The sequence below is a fragment of the Serinus canaria genome, chromosome 12 (genome assembly GCF_022539315.1).
Source record: "Serinus canaria isolate serCan28SL12 chromosome 12, serCan2020, whole genome shotgun sequence".
NCBI classification, from domain to species: domain Eukaryota; kingdom Metazoa; phylum Chordata; class Aves; order Passeriformes; family Fringillidae; genus Serinus; species Serinus canaria.
Window position 1 is genome coordinate 8596554 of NC_066326.1, and position 20682 is coordinate 8617235.

The following is a 20682-nucleotide window of genomic DNA, read 5'->3' on the forward strand; positions in this document are numbered from 1 at the left end:
TTGGTTGGGTTTGGTTTTTTTAAGTATGAAAATTCTGAAAGACAAAAAGAAAATACAAAACAGTATTCTGTATTTCACATTTTTATTAGCTTCTTCTGGCAGGCATTACACTTGGGAATAATATTGCACCAGGCATTAAAAATATGAATTCTACCACAGGGACATTTTGCATTTAGAATCCAATATAAATATTTGTAATCATATTTCCATGGCTACAGATAATATTTGGTTGCTTGATTTATATGCATAGAAAGAAACAGTTGTCATAACTGTAGGAAACTGTACTTATCAAGTACTTTTAAAGGGTGGGCTTTGTTTTCCTAGAACATTACAATACTGTTTATTGATTTAGAAACTAAATTAGTCTACACAATAGCAGCTTCTCCCCAACTGCATTTTAAAATCTTTTTTGTTTCTTGCTCCCAGTGTCATAGCATTAGATGGATTAGAAACCATTTAAACAAGAGGTAATTTTAGCACTTTGAGTTGAGTCAGAGAATTGTGTTAATGACACAAAATACCCTATTGTACTGATTCTTCGGACTCCCTCTTTCAAATAAAAAGGTGTCTTGACTGAACAGGCACATGCACGGGTTTTTTTCTGAACTGGACAAAAGAACAGAGCTGCTAGAGAATGAAACTCCTCCAGTCCTCACTGATAAACAATAAATAGTCGTATAAAAAAAGCCCATATTGTTGCTTTAGTCAAAATCCAGACTCTCTTGGGTTCACTGTCCAATTAAGTTGCTAATCACTGAAGTGGCTCCTGTGGAGTCAGAATCAGTCATCTGTTTTCCGTGCCAGTCTGCAGAAAGTCCAGTTATGTTCCACTGTGTTTTCATTGGCACGCTCGCTCATGTGATGGACCCTGGTGTTTCTGATCGTGAAGCCTTGCTTGGTGATGTACTCCATGAGATGGACTCGCAGCGACACTTCCTGGTGGTAATCACATGGCCCAAAGGTGAAGGACACCTGGCAGTCCCTGGTGTCCATCATGTGCTTGTTCCACTTGGTGAAGTGGTTTGAAATGCCTTCCAGTAGTGCGTGGACCTTCGTCGTGATGGTGAGCTGCGTGATGATCACAGCCACCGGGTTGGAGTACTTGGAAAGCTTCCGGGTGCTGGACAGCTCCACCACCTCCTCAAAGGTATCCACAGGATACAGCGGCTTGGGGTCATTGAGACACTGAATTAAGGGCTCAATCTGATAGAAGTCTGCTTCCTTCCGGAGCAGGTCAAACTCCTTGAAGTCCAGTGGCAAAGTGAGCTCTGAGGTCCTTAAAAAGTTAAGAACATAACGGAAAAGTGGTCCATCTCTGTCAATAAAGTAATTGCCCTGAGAGTCCCTGGCAGTGGGGAAGTCTCCCCTGAACATGGCCCCGAGCATTGAGTCAGGATATCTCGTTAGAGTTGTGAGGGAGGTCGTATACATGTGTCCACCCACATTTAGCGTGACTGGATCAGTCATCTAGAAAGAGAGAAAGTGCAGAGTTTATCAAGCCCCAACAAGAAGATTCGATCACCTTGCTGACACACATGGCAAATACTGCTGGAAAACTGGGGAAATCACACTTCTCCCGTTCAGTGCCTCTGAAGGCTGCTCAAACCTGAACAAATCCAAGCCACCTAGCAACAAGGCACAACTGGCAACTAGACAGGATGATACTTAGCATGCAGAATGCACATTTCCAGAATGCTTTAGAAATCTTAACAACTGAGCTCTGTCGCAGGATCAAGTTTAGCATTCGGGCAGCAAGTTTTTTCCTATTCTACAGATGGGGAAATGAGAACAGAGAAATTTCCTGAAGAACAAGTTAGTCAGAATGAGGCCCAGCAATGTTCCTTACTTTCACAATCTGTCTCTCATTCTAGAACAAAACCAAAACCAAAAAAAAAAGGAAGAATAAAAAATCAGCCAAACAAACGTTAAGCCTCTTATTATCCCTCAAAAGAGGAAGACAATGCAGGTTTAAACACAGGACCAAGAGCTCACAATCAAAATAATCCACGCTTTGGCTCAGAGGCTTCATTAAAACAGGCAAGGAGAAAAAGAACTTTCAGCTTTTAACTCTAAAAAGAAATATTTATTAACAAATTAGTGTGCTGCATAGAAGTGGGGAGCAGAGCACAAACCAGTCAGCATCAGATTCCAGATAGCACATGAGGAAGCAAGAGAGAAAGGAACATAAATCCCATCTGGCCACCAACTCTAAGAACCAGGACTGCAGCCAGCCAGAGAAAAGAGACATATGCATGGCAGCAGAATGAGAAGGGGAGGAAAATAAGATGTGCTTGTCTAGTTTGAGACAAGGTTTACACGGAAAAATACTTTTCTCGATAAATAAAATGACAGAAGTCCTTAAAATAATAAGCAAAAAGCATAAACTATTTTCAGCTTTTGCGTTAGGAAAATGGTAACAGTGAGCTCAAGGCATCAGTTCAGTCCTGGCTGATTGTCCCCAGCAAATGTGAACCTGGGCACTCCCCACAAACTGCACAGGAGGTGTTCAGCACTCCAGGGAAGGTGTGTAAGCTGTTGCAAAGCTGTTTGAACAGGCATAGTTTCCCTTCTCTCATGACTGAAGCTCTGGATCTACAGAAGGCAGATCTGGAAGGATTCTTGCTGCAACACCCTGGAAGCCCAGTTGTAGTGCACAGTGCACACTGCACTCACCATATATCCCCAGTCTCCATTATCCATCTGTTCACGTGCTTGAGCTGTGGTATTCCAAGTTTAACAGAAGGCTGCTGAAAGGATACACAATTCCTCTCCTCTTATCTCCCTGTGGGAAAAAGCACACACAAACACAGAACAAAACATGGCAGACCATCAGTACCGACAAGAACACCAAGGGGAATGCTTTCCAATCTAAGGCAGGCTCTCTGCCAGGAAAGCATTCAGCTACAAAGTCACATTAGCAGGAGAATCTGCAAACCCTCTTCTCCCATCACATTACCCACAGGACTGCCTCTGGAGCACACACAACTCCACCAGTTGCCTGAACATCCCAGTTTTCTTGAATAACAAGCAATGTGCCTCTGAGGGCAATACATGTTCACAAGCAACCTTTCACCTGGGAAACTGTGAGTACTTTGAAAGACAGATGTAATTTTCCCAATTAAAAAAGTTTATTTAGGCACCTCTGAGGTCACACACGTGATCTGTTAATATTAGTCAACATTCCCATGCTCCAGTTTCCAACTGCTCAGAAAAATAAATCAAGCATGAAAGTCAATGAACACTAAGAAGAAAAAACCCTCACTGCAGAATTAATAATTCAGTAGTGGAGAACTGCAACTGATAGCAAGAACATTAATCTACAGACAGAGAGTATGAAAGGACTTCCCAGACACCTAGTCTAAAAAATAAACTCTGTAGGGACAAGCCAGAGGACATCTAACATGCTGTCAACACACTCCAACAAAAGCAATTTGAGAAGAGATTCATGCTGTGACTTCCCAGAAGATGCTGAACTGTTGACTTGCATAACAAGGAGACTGTCCACAGGAGCACAAGGCAAATCCACAGCCAGGCTGTGCAGCTCACAAGGGGGAAGTGAATGACCTCAGAGTCCAGTGCTGATTTGCCAAAGGTGGCCTGTCAACCTTGTCAAGCGATGGAAGGACAGGGAAGCCAGTCATCAGTAAAGCCTTTATCCCTACCCAGAGCCTGCCTCTCTGCTAGAATTGCTGAAAATTTAGGTCAGCCTGTTTTAAGTAGGGTAGAGCTTCTCAGCTTTGTTTATTTTTACATCTTAAAAGACCACACAGTTCCCAAGACTTCTGGTCCCATCCTCTTTACTAACAAACTTCAACTTACAGCCACCCAGCTAAAGGCAGCACAAAGATTTAGCCAAGCCAGAGCCCCATGTTCCAAAACAACTCAATGTTCACAGTTAATTCCCAACCAAAAAAGATAACTTGCCCTTCTCATTCCTAGGAAATGAGGTTGATTTCATTCACCACAGAACAAGGGAGCACACCCCTCTGTGCCCTGCTGCCCTGCCCAAATCCACAGCCTGGGCAAAACTGTGTCCAGCAGGTCAGGTCTTTAGGACCCAGCAGCAAAAGCACAGCCCCAGCTGCATCTCAGGTAGATTAAGGAGTAAAAAAACCAAAATAGTATATGAAAATAGTGAGGTCAGACAACAGAAGACTAAAGAATACTAAGATACAGAACAAGTAATACCAGGATCCTATTTTTACAAATTAGAGGCAGAGTATGCCTCAAGAGAGTACATTAAAGCACATCCCCCAACAGCAGATAAACCTGGAACACCAGCTCTTTTGCCAACCTCTGTAATTATTTTTTTTAAATGCTCACAAATCAAGAAGTGAATTCTTTCAGGGTTTTGCTGTTTGGTTTTTTGTTTCATTTTGTTTTGTGTTTTGGGGGGTTCTGAGGTTTGGGTTTTTTGTGGGGTTTTCGCTTGTTGTTTGGGGGGGTTTTTGTTTGGTTTGGTTTTGGTTTTGGGTTTTTTTTTTGAATTGTCACTCGAGTACAGTTTGTAAACCTTTAACAATAGACCAGACCTTTTAAATTGTAGCAATTGAAGGTGTTATTCTGGTCAAGTACAAGACAAGGATAACATGCAGATGCATTAAAACCATATAAGACTGAAGGTTTCTGATACTCACTTGAAAGTGAGATGATACAGCCAGCCAGAAACCTAGCCAGTAAACATGACAGAAGAGATCTGCAGTCTTAATAAAATTAACTCAAATTATACATCCAGAATATTTCAAGGCGGAGAAGTCCATCTGTGTTATTTTAACTAGTGAATATGATGTTATTTTGGTCAGCATGTAAGTCCAGTACAGATGAATCAAGACTTCATCAGGGAAAGAAAGAGATGACACTGCAAGCCGGTGCAAAGGCATGATTTAATCTTTGATCACAGCACTGCTGTGTAACACCAGAGTGAAAAATTTACAAGAGCAATTATCTGGAACAAACCTAGTCCTCAACATATAAAGGGCATGGAGAAATCTATGACCTTTGTGTAAGGACCCAGAACCACAAGGCACACACAGTCCTTCCTGGCAAACCAGTGCTGGAGCGAGATGTGCCACACAAAAGGAGATACCAGGAGGCCATCCTAAAATGCCCGAGTGTGATCCCAACTATTCACTACCTCCCTCGTCAGCCTGGGAGCTCTGAATTTCCAGACAACTTCACAGGTGAATGTAGCTTAGTTTGGGTACAACCTGAGCTAAGGACTCACCAACCACAACACAGCAAGGCTGAGGATGGACACCCTTCATGACACGTGCCCTTTCAATGATGCTTTAAATCCTCCTGAATGGCACACAGTGATCACCAGGGGGTGGGCAGACACTCCATCCATCCCCCAGCACAGGCAGCCTCAAGCCAGCTCTGTCCTTGTGTCACACACCAATGGACTGCACGCAGGGACAAGCTTGCCAACACAGCTACTCCTGTCCAGACAGCAAATTACAGATGACACACAGTCATATCCCAAGGCAGCCTACATTTGATAAGCACAAAAGAATATTTAAAGTGAAATTCAGTCAGACAAATTGCTGACACAGTTCAGCCAAACGGGATGTCCCTCTCTGGTGGGAGCAGAAGTGCACGGATGGTGTCAAACCACAGTCCTGCTGTGGTGACACTGCTCTGCGTGCAGGGAGAGGACGCACAGCAGTGACACGGTCACTGGGGTTCCTGCCACAGCCCAGCACAGCCAGAACCGGAATGGCACAGTGAGAAGCAAGAAAAGCACTCAGGTCATCACTTTATACTCGACACACCAAACAGGATACCTGCATTTATAAAATGCTTGCTCTTATTTCATATGTTATGACTCAGAGGATTACAGGGCTGTTTATCAGCAACACTGCTGCAACAGGTAGTGCCACTAACTCCAGCAGAGCTTCTCCCAGTTGAGAGCTGCAAACCAGTTTGCAAGCTGAAATTCAAAGAAAGCATTTACGAGTCAGATGAATGTCTGCTCCTGCGAAAACACACACAGACACACACTCAGGCCAAGCCAGGGACACCAGCAGCCCTGCCAGGCATTCACACTGCCGGGACTACAGGCTACCACCACTCCTGGAGAGACCCCTGCAATGGTGCAGTTACTCAAAGGAGGAGCAGAAATACATCAAGCTATTGTAAGTCAAGGGGCACAGACCACCTGATTTGCTCTGAATGTTCCTCACCTAGTTTTTCAAACAAAAGAATTAAGGGATTTACTTGTGGCAATAATCTTGCATGGGCAGTTTGGTATCAATATTCCAGCACAGGCTGTTTAACCTCAAGAGTTACCTTTGATTCCTACGTCAACAGAGAGATGGAAGGAATTCTAGCAATGGCAACTTAAAAATGAAAAAGAGCAAGGTAAGACTCTGACATTTCAGCTACTCACCCCTTTTGTGAGCTCCCTGGCTCTCACAAGAATGAGAAGAAACTCCATCCACCAGCACAGTTAGGCTGTACAGGCACAACCTCTTTCCCAGCCAGTCAGAAAATTTGAAAGGCAAGTTCTTACTGTAAATTATTGGTGACTCACCTGAACTGACAAACACTGAGCAGCACCAGTGCTGACTGTTCTCCTCCACCAAACTACAGTGAGCTGATGGTCTGCAGAGCACCCCGAGTTCCAGCTCTGTGCCACCCTAACCAGGGGAGTGAGGAGGAGTGTTCTCAAAACAACCAGTTACCAAATCTTCTGGCAATTCAGCAAATCAGCTTTACTAAAGAAAGCACCTACCACCTTCTACACATGTCAAGTTTATCATGACTAATGCAGTTTATTAGAAGTTAACTTAGCTCTTGCTTTTCTTGGGTTGCTTTTTACTAATACTCAGTCTTTACCTCAAGCAGGATGGAAAAACGCTCACGCTAGCCACTCAACATTTTCACTCCTTTATGTTTAATTGCTTCACTATAAATTCCAAGTTCCTAAAGTTTCCATTCCTTCCCTAAGGAGCTCTATGACATCCAAAGTTTCCATTCCTTCCCTAAGGAGCTCTATGACATCCTGTTTTAAGTCCTGATTCCAAAGCTTTATTTCAATTGCTTCTTGTTGGAAGAGCCCACAACCCAGTATGACTTTGGTCCTCCTATAAGAGACCCAAAGGAGGATTTCAATAACCAGCTTGGTCCTGCTGAAGCAACCCAGGGCACTCAGGCTTCCAGTACCTGTGGTAATAATTGGGGTTTGTCCATGTACTTGGCTTCTGTGATATTAACCAGTGTTTTTCCATTGAGGAAACATGTCTCTGAACAGTTTAGGTGGCAGGCAGGTGTCAGAAACACCGAGTCTCCCTGCACACAGATGGGGCTTAGCACACATATGGACCAAGGAGTGACAGCAGCACGGGACAAAAATCTCCCCTGAAAGCCCAGAGTGGGGTCCAGGGCTTCAGGAGGAGCCGGGAAGTGCCCGTTTCCATCCCAGAAGAGTCAACGAGATCGTGGTAAAAGAACTCTCCCCCGGATCACAGTGATTCAGCAAAGATGCTGGGAATTAACCCGTTCTGCCTCTCTCCCCGCAAGTGACCCACGAGTCCACGGCCTGACCCCCACCCCCGAACAGAGTCCCAGCTCTGTCTCCTCTCCCGGTGGGGAAGCAGGACCCGCTCCCCTCCCGGTCTGGAGCAAAGCCCCCGGGTCCCGGAGCCAGGGCTCACCGCCGGGCACCGCGCCTCCCACCGGGCATCCCCCGCGCCCGACAGGGAACAGGACCCTGTTCCCTGTAACACCGGTCCCATCCCCACCCGAACTCGGGGCCTCCGCTCCCTGAGCCCGGCCGGGCACGGCCCCGGGAGCCCGGCGCGGCACCTGCCCCGCTCCCCGCCCGTCCCGCCGTGACGCTCTGCCCTCCGCGGCCGCGGCCCCCGCCCCGCACCGCCCCCCGAGCCGGGGCAGCACCGGGGCTCGGCCCCGCGCCCCCCGCCCGTCCCGGCACTCACGGGCGCAGCTCTCGGCGCTGAGGCGGAGCCCGGCGGCAGCAGCGGCGGGGACTGTGCCCGAGCCCGGAGCGGAGCCGCCGGCGCGGGCGGGGACGGCGCGGGGGAGTGTCCCGGCGAGCCCCGCCCCGGCGGTCGGTGACGGGGCGGGGCGGACGGGCGCGGCCGGGACGCGAGTTCCCGCCGCCCAGGGCCCGCCCGGCGGTTCTGGGCCGTCCCCGCGGGGCTGCGCGGGCCCGGCCGGGGCCGTGGGCGGGGCGTTCGGGCGCGCGCCACGCGCGGCCCCGCGGGGCTCCCCGCACGGGTCCCCGCACGGCCCCGGTGCCGGAAGTGGCGCAAGAAGGCCGCGCGCTTCTCGCCGCCGAACCTCTCGCGAGAGCCGCGGAGGCGGGGCCAGGCTGCCCAGGGCGAGAGGACACGGGCAATATGGCGGCGGCTGCGGCGACCCTGCGGCACTTGGCGTTGGGCGCCCGCCTCGCCCCGCACGGCCGCAGCGCCCGGGCCCCCTCCAGCGGTTCCAGCAGCGCAGGGGCCTCCGCCTGTCCGCGCCCGCCGCCATACAGGTAGCGGGGAGGGCTGCCCCTGGGGAGAGGCTCGCGCCCCTCAGGAAGGGTCCGGCCCCGGGGCGGGCGGGCGGTGAGGTGACTTCGCCCCCGGGCTGAGGTGACTCCCGGCATGTGAGGAGCGGGTCCCCGCTCAGCCCGCCCGACGCTGTCTCGCAGGTGACGGTGCGGGACGCGCTGAACCAGGCGCTGGATGAGGAGCTGGAGCGGGACGAGCGGGTCTTCCTCCTGGGCGAGGAGGTTGCACAGTACGATGGCGCCTACAAGGTACGTGGGAGACGTTGGCGGCCTGGGAAAGGGCTTCAGGCGGGCCCTGACTCCTTTCTCCTATCCTGCAGATCTCCAGGGGCCTCTGGAAGAAGTATGGGGACAAAAGGGTGATCGACACCCCGATATCCGAGGTGAGGCTGCCCTCTCTCCTACCCTGGTGATCCCTCCATCAGCTGCTCCTTGGTCCTCATCCCTTGGTTTCCCTCTCTTTCAGATGGGCTTTGCAGGAATCGCTGTCGGTGCTGCTATGGTTTGTACATTTGCATTCCTCTACTTCTGGTTTTAAAAATTAGACTGTTTTTATATCAAAAACCATATTTTAATGCATTTAATAGGCAGGGTTGAGACCAGTGTGTGAATTCATGACATTCAACTTCTCGATGCAAGCGATCGATCAGGTGATCAACTCTGCTGCCAAGAGCTGTTACATGTCTGCGGGCTCCATCTCCGTGCCCATCGTGTTCCGCGGCCCCAACGGTGCCTCGGCGGGCGTGGCCGCCCAGCACTCGCAGTGCTTCGCTGCCTGGTACGGCCACTGCCCCGGCCTCAAAGTCGTCAGCCCCTGGAGCTCCGAGGATGCCAAAGGACTGCTGAAAGCATCCATCCGGGATGATAATCCAGGTGGGCATGAGAAGGTAGCAATACCTGGCACTCGATCCTAAGGAATGTCTGGTTTTCCCCACAAAACAATGATTGGTTAAACCCTAAAGCACTCACAGTTGGCTTGCTGTAGTTTTAGGGTATGTAAAAAGACACAGAGGGATTCATGCTTTTCTCTTTGTGTCTGCTTTGAAGAGCTCTCTGCACATGCAGAAAGGCTTCTGTACAAGAGCTGAAATAAAGATCCTGAACCTTTCCACCATGTGATGGGAAACAATACTTGATTTTTCCTTACTAGCTGCCACATAACAGTCTCCTGCCATGCTAACAGTGGACTGATTTTGTGTTGCTGCCACCTGCACAGCTTTAGTGCTAGATTAGTATCAACCAGGAAACCTGGGAGCATTTACAAATCTATCATAAAGGGGTTAAAAAGGGTGGAGTTAAGAGAATTATTATATTCCTGCATATTTAGTGCCTATGTAACTCAGTTTTACAGATCATGAAATTCAGATGATAAATTCAGAATGTCCTTATTCAAGAGCAGGGCAACCTTTGACTTTATGTTTTTACAAACAGTCATTAAAAGTATAAGACCTTTCTAAAACTGGTGACTGTATTGTCATGTACAGAAAGTAAAATAGCTCACCTCCTTTCAGAGTAGTTGTAGAAGTTTTTTAAATAATTGATTATTGAAGTAAAGACTTCGATTTACTTTTTTTTAAATTCCTTCTGCAAATGTAGTCCTCACTCCCTTGTTGCCTGGGTGGGTTTGCTGTCTTGAGCTGCAGGACTGTTAATGGTCAGTGCAACTGTACACACTAACCCAATTATGTTTCCTTCTAGTTGTGATGCTGGAAAGTGAATTACTCTATGGTGTTCCCTTTGAAATGTCTGAACAGGCACAGTCAAAGGAATTTGTTATTCCCATTGGGAAAGCTAAAATAGAAAAGCAAGGTAAGCTGAGAATGCATTTGTTTCCTTATTAACTGACATGCTTGGAGACTTTTCTTAACCTCTTATCTACTCAGGATACAGAAAAGTATTTCAAATGTTAAGTATTCAAATGTTCTTTTATCCAGTAGTGTGGTTTCATGTTCTGTTGCCCTTACAAGGAAATATTACCAGATTGTCCATATCTCAGCTTAAACTATACCCTTCTAAAGGGTATAGTTTAAGCTGAGATAGGGAACAAATCCATAAAGGATTTGTTCTGTAGTATAGATTGTGTAGGTGATGGCTGAAACAGTTTTTTCCTCACCTAAGTATGTGATTTTGGTCAAAAATGCAAAAAGAGATCACTCACTGTAGTGTTTCAGTCCACCTGTTCATAATTTATCTCTGAATTATATGAACATTTGATTAGGATAATCTGAAAACTCTATTAAATACCTCTTCAGTTCCCTGAATTAAAGGGTAAAATTTGTGTCTTAACGTGGTCCTTCCTCTCTTCATACTATGTCTGGGTTCTGTATTTCAAGTAAACCCAAGAACCTTAAATTTGCAAGTGAATCCTAATGCTACCTTGAAAGGAGCCTGAGGTCTAGAAAAAAGCTTTAAATCTCAAGAAGTTTTTTCTAACTCGTGTTTCCGTTCTAGGAACTCATGTTACATTAGTGGCACACTCAAGACCTGTTGGCCATTGTTTGGAAGCAGCTGCTGTACTTTCTAAAGAAGGTGTAGAGTGTGAGGTGAGTGGGGTTTGGGTTACTTTTCCATTTCCCTGAAGTGGAGGGAAAAGTAGCATCTACTTGTTCAAGTTCTGCAAAACTTGAGTGTATTAACTACAAGGGTCTTAATACTTGGAAGTGCCCTAACAGCATGTGCCTTTCACATTTCTGAGTTAGAAATTAATAATTGTCTTGTCTTTGGAGTCAGAACAGCTGGAAGTGCTGAGGGGCCCTGTACCCAGACAGTGGTGGCTGACAGGCTCAGGGCACAGCCAGGCTCACACTCTGTCTTTCCCCAGGTCATAAACCTGCGAACCATTCGACCGATGGACATGGAGACAGTGGAAGCCAGCGTGGTCAAGACAAACCATCTGGTCACTGTAGAAGGAGGTTGGCCCCAGTTTGGAGTAGGAGCTGAAATCTGTGCCAGGATCATGGAAGGTACTGAGTTTCACAGCACACTGATCTCATTCCCCACTCTAAATCCTGATTATTCTTGATGAAGCCAGGCAAAAGCAGAGTTAGAGGTTATATCAGGTGAGCTGGAGCTGTCTTACTCCAGAGGTTTTCATGGGGTGGGTGACCAAACCCCAGAGTGCATGAACACAAACAAGCCAGAGCACTGCTTTCTGGAATATTAGAGCTACAGGAACAAAATGGTTTAAATAGAGTAAGATTCAGAAATTGAATCAAGATAAAATAGTACTTGGCAACCTGACACTGTCTTCTGTTTCAGGACCTGCCTTTAACTACTTGGATGCTCCAGCTGTGCGTGTCACCGGTGCTGATGTCCCCATGCCTTACGCAAAAATCTTAGAGGATAACAGCATACCTCAAGTGAAGGATATAGTATTTGCAGTGAAAAAAACTTTGAATATGTAAGTTGTAAATAGATGTTTTAAAATCCTGCTCTACAAGGCATTCTCGGTGTTGGGCATGTTGTATTCATAATTTCTGTTGTATAAGCTCCATGATCTTTTGTACAGTGGGGAAAGTACAGTGACCTCCCAAAATATTTATATGGGGTTACCCCTCCCAAGCCACACTTTCTGTCTGCAACCATGTGGTAATGCTTGTTTGTTCAACAGTACAGCTGGGTTAATGCTGCTGTTTGTGGAGAAACCCTGCTCTAAATTCAGAATGAGGGAAAAACCCTCTGGTTTTGCTTGGCTTGTAAGTACCAGAGGAACTGTGTTGAACCTGCTGCAGCAGTGATTGAGTGCAGAGCTGCAGAGAGCAAGAGCAGGCCTTGAATGCTGCACAGCTGCAGGAGCCTGTGGTTGCAAGGCTCATTAAAGAGCAATGATCAGGCTGATCACTGAAGCCCAGCCTGTCAGTGCAGCAGTTCACTGCAGCTCTGAGCAGAGGCTGTGTTAAGAGATGATGGCTGTGTCTGGTTTGAAGAGCATTCTGCACCTGCAGAAAAAAGGCTTCTGTACAAGAGCTGAAATAAAGATCCTGAACCTTTCCACCATGTGATGGGAAACAATACCTTACTGGCTGCCACATGACAGTGATTAAAAAAAAAATGCCCAGATGCTTTGCTTTTACTATTCAAGCTTTTTGTGGTTGTTTTGTTGGTTTGTTTTTTTTAACTCCCCACCTGGGCTGACAACAGCACACTCTTACTATAGCTCTTGCAGTGCACAATGAGTTAGTTTATTCAGCTGCACTGAGCCTAAGCAGCAGGTGTGTGGAGTGTGTATGAAGAGCTGGGACACATTCAGAGCAGCCTTTGGAGATCACTGCAGCCCAGGGAGCTCTGCCAGGCTTCCCTCAGCAGGCTTCTGGTACAGAGGGAAAGCTGCCTTGAGGAGCCTGTGCAGCAGGGTCTGCTCTGCCCCTCAGGTAAAGGGCGGGGGAGAGGATCTTCTGTGAGCAGACAGAAGAGCTTGGGTCATGTTTCTGCAGAGCCAGGAATACTCCCCAGGGTATTTCCTTTAGCAGAGGTGCTGTTCAGTTCTTGGGAGTCTGGCTTGGAGGTTGAATCCCACCAGAACATACCCACCACATGCTGCTGAAGGAATTCCATTAACATTTTAATAAAAATGAATATCACAGGTTACATGAAACTTTGTACAGACATTCTCTGCATAGTAACAAACACTGATGTACTTGAATTTAAAAAAATGGATTATCTATAATCCTTTAAAGTGCAATTTGTTTAAGGTTTTAAATCAAAAAGGATCTTGCAATAAAGTTTAAATGATAGAATTAACTTGAAGTAACTTTTCATTTAATTAAATCAACAATAACATCCCAGTGCCCAAAAACCTCCCACTTCAATTGCTTCCTCATTTAAAAACACTTTCCCCTAGAGTTGCAGGTAGGATGTCCATTTAAACAAGCTTCATGAGACAGCATTTTAACTCCACCAGCAAAACATGGTGGGAATAAGATTTAATTCTCTGGTTCCCTCACCTGTGCAGTATGTTTTAAGGGTCGGATTATGTAAAACAAATCATTGACTCCATGCAGCAAGAATTAAGGTAAGTTACAAGTGCATGAAAAGAGTTGAAAAACTGAGCAGACTAAAACTACATTCCTGTAATTTGAAAAATGGGTTGGAATGGAGCTAGGAAAAATACATTAATTTACCATCATCATGGTCATTCCTATTTTCAGATTTTTTATTCAGCTTTACAGGAGTTGCTGTACCCCTGAAGCTGTAGCTAGAGAACACAGTTCCTGCAGCCAAGTAAAGACCGGAGTACTTATCCCAGCAGGGCAGAGCAGCTCAGGCAGGCAGTGCTGCTACTCAGGAAAGCTGAAACCAGGGAGAGGGGAGCTGCAGCTGCTGTGTGCTGGTGGGTCAGTTGCTGGTCAGGAGGGTCAGCACAGGAGGGGAAGAGGGAATTGAATCCTGGAGTGACCAGTGGCCTCAGCTGATCCTGGGAGCGCTGTAGTCGCACGTCTGTGTTTTCTTCAGAGTTCCTTTCTGGAAGTTTTGGATGGAGCTGAGCAGGGCTCCTCGGCTGGCGCTGACCTCGGGCCGCGCCGTGGGCGCCTCTGTGCTCGGGGGCGGAGCTGCTGGGGGCGGGGGCGGCGGGGCTGGGGGAATGGACGATGCTCCTGAGAAGGTGGGGAGAGAAGATGGAGTTTGGTTATGCCTGGCATGTCCTGCCCCAGAGGCCTGCAGCTGCATGGCTGGACTTGGTCAGTCCTGCACTAATCCCATCATCCCTTGAATGCAAGTGGAGTGTGAAGAACAGAACAGATGGAAGATGCCAAAGTGATCAGATCCCTCTATCTGCAGGTTAGATACGGCATCTGAGATACCTCTGAAATGAAGCCTGAAGGGCCTCAGGATGCAAAACATGACTCATATGTGATCTTGCACTGAGGAAAACAGAGATTGCTGAATGGGACTTCCCAGGTTCAGCTTCTCCTGTTTGTCCCTAGTGAGGCAGTTTGTTCTGTGGGACATGAACAGCAACGAAGACTGGAAGCAAATTTTACTTCCTGTTCTTACTTACATAACTCACTTGACAATCTTATGAATGAAGAACCACATCACTGTAGTATCAGTGATGACCATTTTGCTTGGCCAGATTATACCTCATTTTTAAAGTACTAACTGCAGATAGAGTTTTCTGGAAGTGTTTTTACACTTCCAAAGTTCTGTTTGACTTTCTCCAAATATGTTGTAACACATGGTTGTTTTGACAGACTGAATGAATCACAACACTGTCACACACACCTCCAGCCTGCCTCTCCTGTTCCCACCTTTGTACTCTGTCCCTTGCTCTCTATGCCAGCCATATCCACTCCCTGCTTCTCATCCAACCTCAGCCTCCAGTCCTGACTCCCTGGGAAGCCAGAGCCCACAGTAGAACGTGCAGCTGCTCCAGCAGTGAGGAGGGCCTGCATGGAGCTGTTTCCTGGCAGTTCAGACCCAGCCAAGAGGCCTCCCTCATTTGCCCCAGGCACTCTCCCAAGCACCCTGATCTTGTGCAGCTCTGCTGCTGCACACTGCACCATCACTGCTACACAAGTCAAATAACAATGGGCCATCTTGTCTCATATTTTGGAAGGAGTAGGGGCATAATGATTAATATCCTGGTACAGCTCAGCAGTGAATTTGAACTCTAATCAATATCATGAGTTATGCCATAGGAAGACTGAAGAGACAAATGGCACCTATTACCACTTGCTTCCAGTAGCTCTGACCTGCAAAGAGGAATATACTGGGAAGTGGCAAGAACTGTGATACTGGGCAAGTAAAACAACATGAAGGCAACCAAGAGACTGTCATTTCTGAAGTGAACTGCTTTGTAGAAGTGAGCAAACATCAAGCAATTATGTAACATTATGCCACTCAGACTTAAAAGGGATTTGATAAAGGATAAAGCTCAACTACAGAAAAAGCTGACAAAAGTTCTCTGTGCTCCATTTGTCTGTCAATTCCTCATCAACAATTGTTTTTAGACTAACAAGTAATAGTAAAAACAGAACTGCTGTTATTAAAACAAGCAGTTATACTAGATGAAAGAGATAATTCAAAACTCCTTCATTTTCTATCTGTACCAGTCTTTGAAGAAAGACTTTTCCCATATGAGAGCAAGTTCAAAATGCAGAGTATTCACACAAAGCATCCAGTTTTGGCAGAGTACGTTAATATGTGCTGTAACTGTAGCACTTCCAGCTCTTCAGGAGAAATTCTCATTGGCACAAAAGCCTTCTGTGAAAACAAAGCATTGAGGTACACATTGAGCTCATCTTCACTCTCTTCCCTTCCAGAGGAAATACTCAAGTCCTAATAGAAACACCAGAGATCAACTGAAACAATTTAACCTACCTGTTGCATGTCAACCAACAGATTTCTGAGGTAACCAAAACTTCACACAATGGCAGCACAAAGTGAAATGAATTACATTCTGGGGCATTCTAACTTATACAAATCTGCTTTTTACACTTGCCAAAGAGGTACATCAATTTACTCTCAGAAATACTGACAAAACATTCCCAGCACTAGAGTCCTGTTAGTCTTGTGGATGGATGCCAGGAAAGAAAAATGTGGCACTTGGCCAAAGGAAGAACAAGACTAAGAGCAGTCCAAGTAGCCATTTAGTGGTTGAAGTGGTCAGAGCAGCACCCTGCAGGACTGGTGCACCAAAAGATCAGGTAAACTTCTGTGAAAGCACCAAGAGCAGCTCATCACAAAAGAAATGCATCAAAGAGATAGAAGAGCTGCAGAGAACAAAGACAGGAATTGCAAGGTGAGGCTGAAAGAGACTATGCAAGTAGTTGTACAAGATGCAATAGGGAATGACCACAAAAGCAGTGGCCAGGGAACACAAATACAGTGGTAACATGTGTGAAAGAAGGCACATGTTTGACACAGAGGACAAAAAAGACAAAAATGCTTGGATCACTAAGTATTAGTAGGCCAAGATTTCATGTGTTACCTTCAAATTTTGGTCACGTTATTTTACAAGAGTAGGAAAGACAGGGAAGTAGGGGCAGAGATCACCTTTCTTCCTGGAAATTTGTTAAATTCCTCAGGACTCACTAGTATTGAGGAAAAATTGAGCTGGGGACATCACGTAGTTAAACTCTTGGGAAACTGCTAACAGAGAATTACAGCTTACACTTGAGCTCTGCTGTAAGACATAAATACACTCAGGGTTCAGAATGGCATCTGACTAGCTATGACATTACATATTGAACCTGTTAATTAAGAGCTTGATTCAAAAATCTTCAAATCTATTCACTTCAGTTACATAATCAACACCAAGCTGTCCTTCCCTTCTTGGCATGAGTGGTGCAAAAGAAATCTGAGTTCACACACATGCATTCATATACATTTCCATCTACAGAGGAAAATGTTCTGCCTTACACTGAAATATTTTCCTGTATTTGCTACAAAAAACATTTGAAACAAGTGCTTAGCTATCACTAGGCCCTTCCAATACCAACATTGAAGGACGTTGCCTGCAAACACACATTTTATTCATTCATGCAGTTTTAAGAATAAAACACTCAAACAAGAACTTACCAAGGGTTTTTACAGGGACATTTTTGTTAAAAGAGTGTGTTAAAAGGAATAGGAAGTAAATCAGATGCTGTAAACTTGATGCCTGAATTGAAACAAAAACTTAATTATGAATTTAAAGTGACAGCAGTTGTGCAAACAGCATTAAAAACTTGGCTGAGAATGGGATGTGAAAAAGAAAATAATTTCAGTGATAGTTTTTAAAGATGCTGTATTTCATTAAAATAATCTGTAAGAACATTCAGATTTTTTTTTCTTCTATTCCCTCCCAATACTAAGCAACTTCAAGATTTGTATCCAACTTTCCCATTCAGAAACAGAGCATCTTTAAAGAGATAAATCAGCATTAGCTTACTTTTCCGAAAATTCACGTTCAAAATGATGCATGCTCTATTGAAGACAGCAGAGAAAGAGAGAGGACACAAGTTAATCAGCCAGTTCTCGTGTCAAAGTAAGAAAAACAGACACTGTTAGCTGAAAAGTTAGTACAGAAGTCAATACATTCTTACTCACTGACAAGTATGAGGACAGCAGATTGACTATTTCATATTACATTTACAAAACTTCATTCAATTCTGAAAAATGAACCACAATTTTCCATGCTCTAAGCATTATTATACTTGATCAACAAATACAACATCCATGCTTTCAGTTGCACATGCCATAATATTCAAGCTCTACAGGATTAAAGTGCATTTAGAGAGATTTAGAAAGAAATCTGCAGGAAGATTAGCCACACAAGACGAAATCCATTCAGTTCAAGAAACACTTCCTGCTGTATTAACACCTGTATTCACATGTGTGGTCAGAGACACTCAGGAAAAGCACTTCCTGAAGCATTCCACCTGTTTTACAGGAAGGTGAGGGGCAGGAAAGATGCACCATAAGGGTGCCAATGAAACACATGTCATACTGAAGGATTCAGAACAACTGGCACAGAAAAAGATTGTTAGGTACAATTCTTTCACTACTCCTGCAGGGAAGTCCAGAGAGGCAAAAGTGACACCCTCCAAATTTTTCCTTTGTTGAAAGAGATCTTGCCGTATCTCATAGGCTAATTTGATTTAGAAAATGTTCAGTGAAATTTTAAATAACCCATACCACACTGTTCTGCACCCCTTCTGATCCTAGCTACTGCTCACAGCCCCAAAGAAAATGAACAGATTTTCACAGTAGAAGCAAAGAATTGTGGGGGGAAAAAGAACCACACCAGGAGAATGTCAGAAACACAGGATGTTACATTAGAGTCACTTGCATGATCTAAAAATGTATTTTAAATATGTTATTTAGCTAAGAACCTGCAACACCACCAGCCCAAAACATTCTCACCAGTGAAAACAGCCCATGAGAGCCAACATTTCCAGAGACACCCTTCCCCTAGAGCAGGCCCTGCTCTCAGTCCTGCAGCTGCCATCATACAGCAGAAGCCAACTATGGTTTTATTCCTCACTCTGTTTTCCATCGACTCTCCCAAGCACTCTGCTGCAAGGCAAGCCTCACAAAGCCCTTGCTTAGAGACCAAGAACTTCTCAACACGTGAGAAATAGCCTGCAGGAGGTTCCTTCCCCAGGGAATGCCAGCCTGGAGCCCTTCCCCTTTGGTCAGTGTCTCTCTCCTCTCACACTCACACTATGCATGACCAGTTACAGGCCAGTTACAGGATGAGAGCAAAAGCTTCTCTTGAGGGCACTTTTCCTCATCAGCCTTAGTTTTGTCATGGTATTGTAGCAGCAGGATGCTTTGAGAGGCCCCAGTTCCAACACAGCCATACCAAACCAGACAGACAGACTGAAAGCCTCAATGCCTTTTTGAGAATCATCTCACCACACTGACACCCAGGAGCAGTTTTGGTACAGAGGTGAATATACTTAGAAGTACAGGGAAATCAGAAGAGAGAAATGCAAGCTACAGATGCATCACTTGTCACAAACAAAGTCCATGGGACCAGTGTGTCTTTCCTCAAGGCAGCAAAAGCAGACTTGCTTAGAACAGCTAAAACTACAACACTGCTAGTGAAAAAAAATTTAGTTTTCTCTCAGAATTAATATCTGAAATTTCTTCTACAAATTCTACTCACAGAAGCATTCCTGAAAACGTGACACTTGGCTTTACACCTTATAAACAGCACCAAGCCATCAGCTCACTAAAGCATGTCCCAGTGTGAGGACAGGCAGGGCCACAAGCACCTTGTCACACAGGGCTGATCCCCACAAGTCATCAGGAGCACACTGGCACAAGATGACCAACAAACACACTGTGACAATATGCTTTGAACTGGGACAAGTTTTGAGCACAAACCTGAGCTATTTTGATCCACATCTGCACATAAAAGTGCATCCCATGCTTAAAACTTGAGGAGGCTTTCAGCCAAGTTCCAAGAAGTCCAAGTCAGAACATAACTAGGCAGTAGTTTTATATGGGTAAAAATGCTTTCTAAACATCTGTCCATTTTGGAGCCACATTTCAGCTACTTCCTTATGGAAGCCCCAGCAGAACTGGCAAAAAATTCTCCAGATCACAGTCAGTGCACCCAGAGAATAGCAGTGTTACTGTGCAATACAGTAACAGTCATTCTCTTGCTTAGGCTAACTGGGAGAAGTTAGTTCCTACAAGACACACTTCTCATGTCCTCAACTTGAAGGAGAAATTACTAATTTGAATTTCAGCATGACTGATTTGAATTACATCACACAGATTGCAGTGCCCTTTGAAAGACTATTCACAGCAAAGACAAATTTTATTGCATTGCTTTGGTTAATGAGTTGTGCTGTGGAGAAAGTTCCTGGGACTAGAAATCCTATGGCAAGAGTCACCATAAAAAATGGCAAAGCTTCCTCTCTAGAAATGTATTCTGTTAACATCTTTTGTTATTAATATTGGCCAGTGCTCCTCTTCCAGTCATTCAGACAGAAGAATATGCACTACTGCTCAATATTCAGATTTGTAATTAAACTTTCAGAACATTTCTATTGCCCACTCAAGCAGATTCTTCACCACTTCCCACCCCTGTCTTAAACATTAGCAAAACTCTCTGCACAGCCACCCAGCAAACTGAAACACAGAACTGGCTAAAAATAATCAAGATACTATTTTTAACCCAAATCAATCTTGTTTCTAGATTTGTTTCTATGAACTCTACTGAGTTATCAATGGAGTGTAGCAGAACTGGGGAGATTTATGAAGCTTAAGCCACAGAATTTGTCACACCTAAAACTCCTGAAAATAAATCACAGCAGTACAGGAACAAAAAGAACAAAGAAACAAGGTATGAACAAGCAGTATTTCAGAGTCAGCAGACCATCAACACCAGAACAAATGCACACTGCAACATGAGGCCCAGAAAATGCCTGGAAAGTTGCAATGTGGGCAGGCCTGGAGTAACACAGACTGCAAAGCAAGCAGGCCCACCCTGGGTAAATCATATCGTGTATCTCAGAAAGGTTAATCATATCATGTGTATCTCAGAAAGGTTATAGTTACTAAAAGGTTCTCCATGGCCCTCAAAAGAGAGCACACGCCCACACTCAGGCTGCCACAAGGCAACTGACATCTCAGTGCTCCATCCTTGAAAACCATCATCTCCTGATCATCCTTGGGAAGAACATCACCACTGAGGGGCAGAGGGGAATAAAAAATAACATAAAGAAGAT

At 45.3% G+C, this 20682-nt stretch overlaps 3 protein-coding genes across 11 annotated transcripts in view; 1 reads left to right on the top strand and 2 right to left on the bottom strand.

Annotated features, from left to right (window-relative positions):
• Nucleotides 1-65: 65 nt before the first annotated feature.
• Nucleotides 66-8076, bottom strand: KCTD6 (potassium channel tetramerization domain containing 6). 5 transcript variants are annotated; one of them, XM_030228048.2, is made up of 3 exons: nt 7938-8076; nt 2674-2782; nt 66-1467 (listed from the first exon to the last, which is right to left on the bottom strand). In XM_030228048.2, exons 2-3 carry the CDS (start codon nt 2698-2700, stop codon nt 781-783), a joined length of 714 nt encoding a protein of 237 aa, XP_030083908.1. In that variant the 5' UTR covers nt 2701-2782; nt 7938-8076; the 3' UTR covers nt 66-780. The 5 variants fall into 5 exon arrangements, with proteins under 5 accessions (XP_030083908.1, XP_050835389.1, XP_018770738.1 ...); XM_050979432.1 differs by having other exon boundaries at nt 66-1276; nt 7938-7956; XM_018915193.3 differs by lacking the exon at nt 7938-8076 and adding an exon at nt 6533-7695.
• A 269-nt stretch (nt 8077-8345) lies between these two features.
• On the top strand, nt 8346-13255 carry PDHB (pyruvate dehydrogenase E1 subunit beta). Its single transcript, XM_030227835.2, is given in 10 exon segments — nt 8346-8433; nt 8436-8497; nt 8657-8764; nt 8836-8898; nt 8982-9017; nt 9103-9388; nt 10214-10324; nt 10967-11058; nt 11337-11478; nt 11774-13255. Coding segments are annotated over 10 exon segments (1119 nt in total). The 5' UTR covers nt 8346-8360; the 3' UTR covers nt 11920-13255.
• Nucleotides 13061-20682, bottom strand: part of PXK (PX domain containing serine/threonine kinase like) — a 33308-nt gene continuing 25686 nt past the window's right edge. For 3 of the 5 annotated variants that reach the window (XM_050979426.1, XM_050979425.1, XM_050979429.1), the window contains exon 18: nt 13061-14109. In XM_050979426.1, coding sequence (XP_050835383.1) covers nt 13919-14109 — 191 coding nt within the window. In that variant the 3' untranslated portion in view covers nt 13061-13918. The other 2 variants (XM_050979428.1, XM_050979427.1) reach the window with 1 other exon arrangement.

Bases quoted from the DNA above. Each gene is read 5' to 3' on its own strand.
- KCTD6 (XM_030228048.2), bottom strand. From the start codon at position 2,700: ATGGATAATGGAGACTGGGGATATATG. The intron at 1,468-2,673 runs GTGAGTGCAGTG...CTCTCTTTCTAG, and splicing joins ATGGAGACTGGGGATATATG to ATGACTGATCCAGTCACGCT.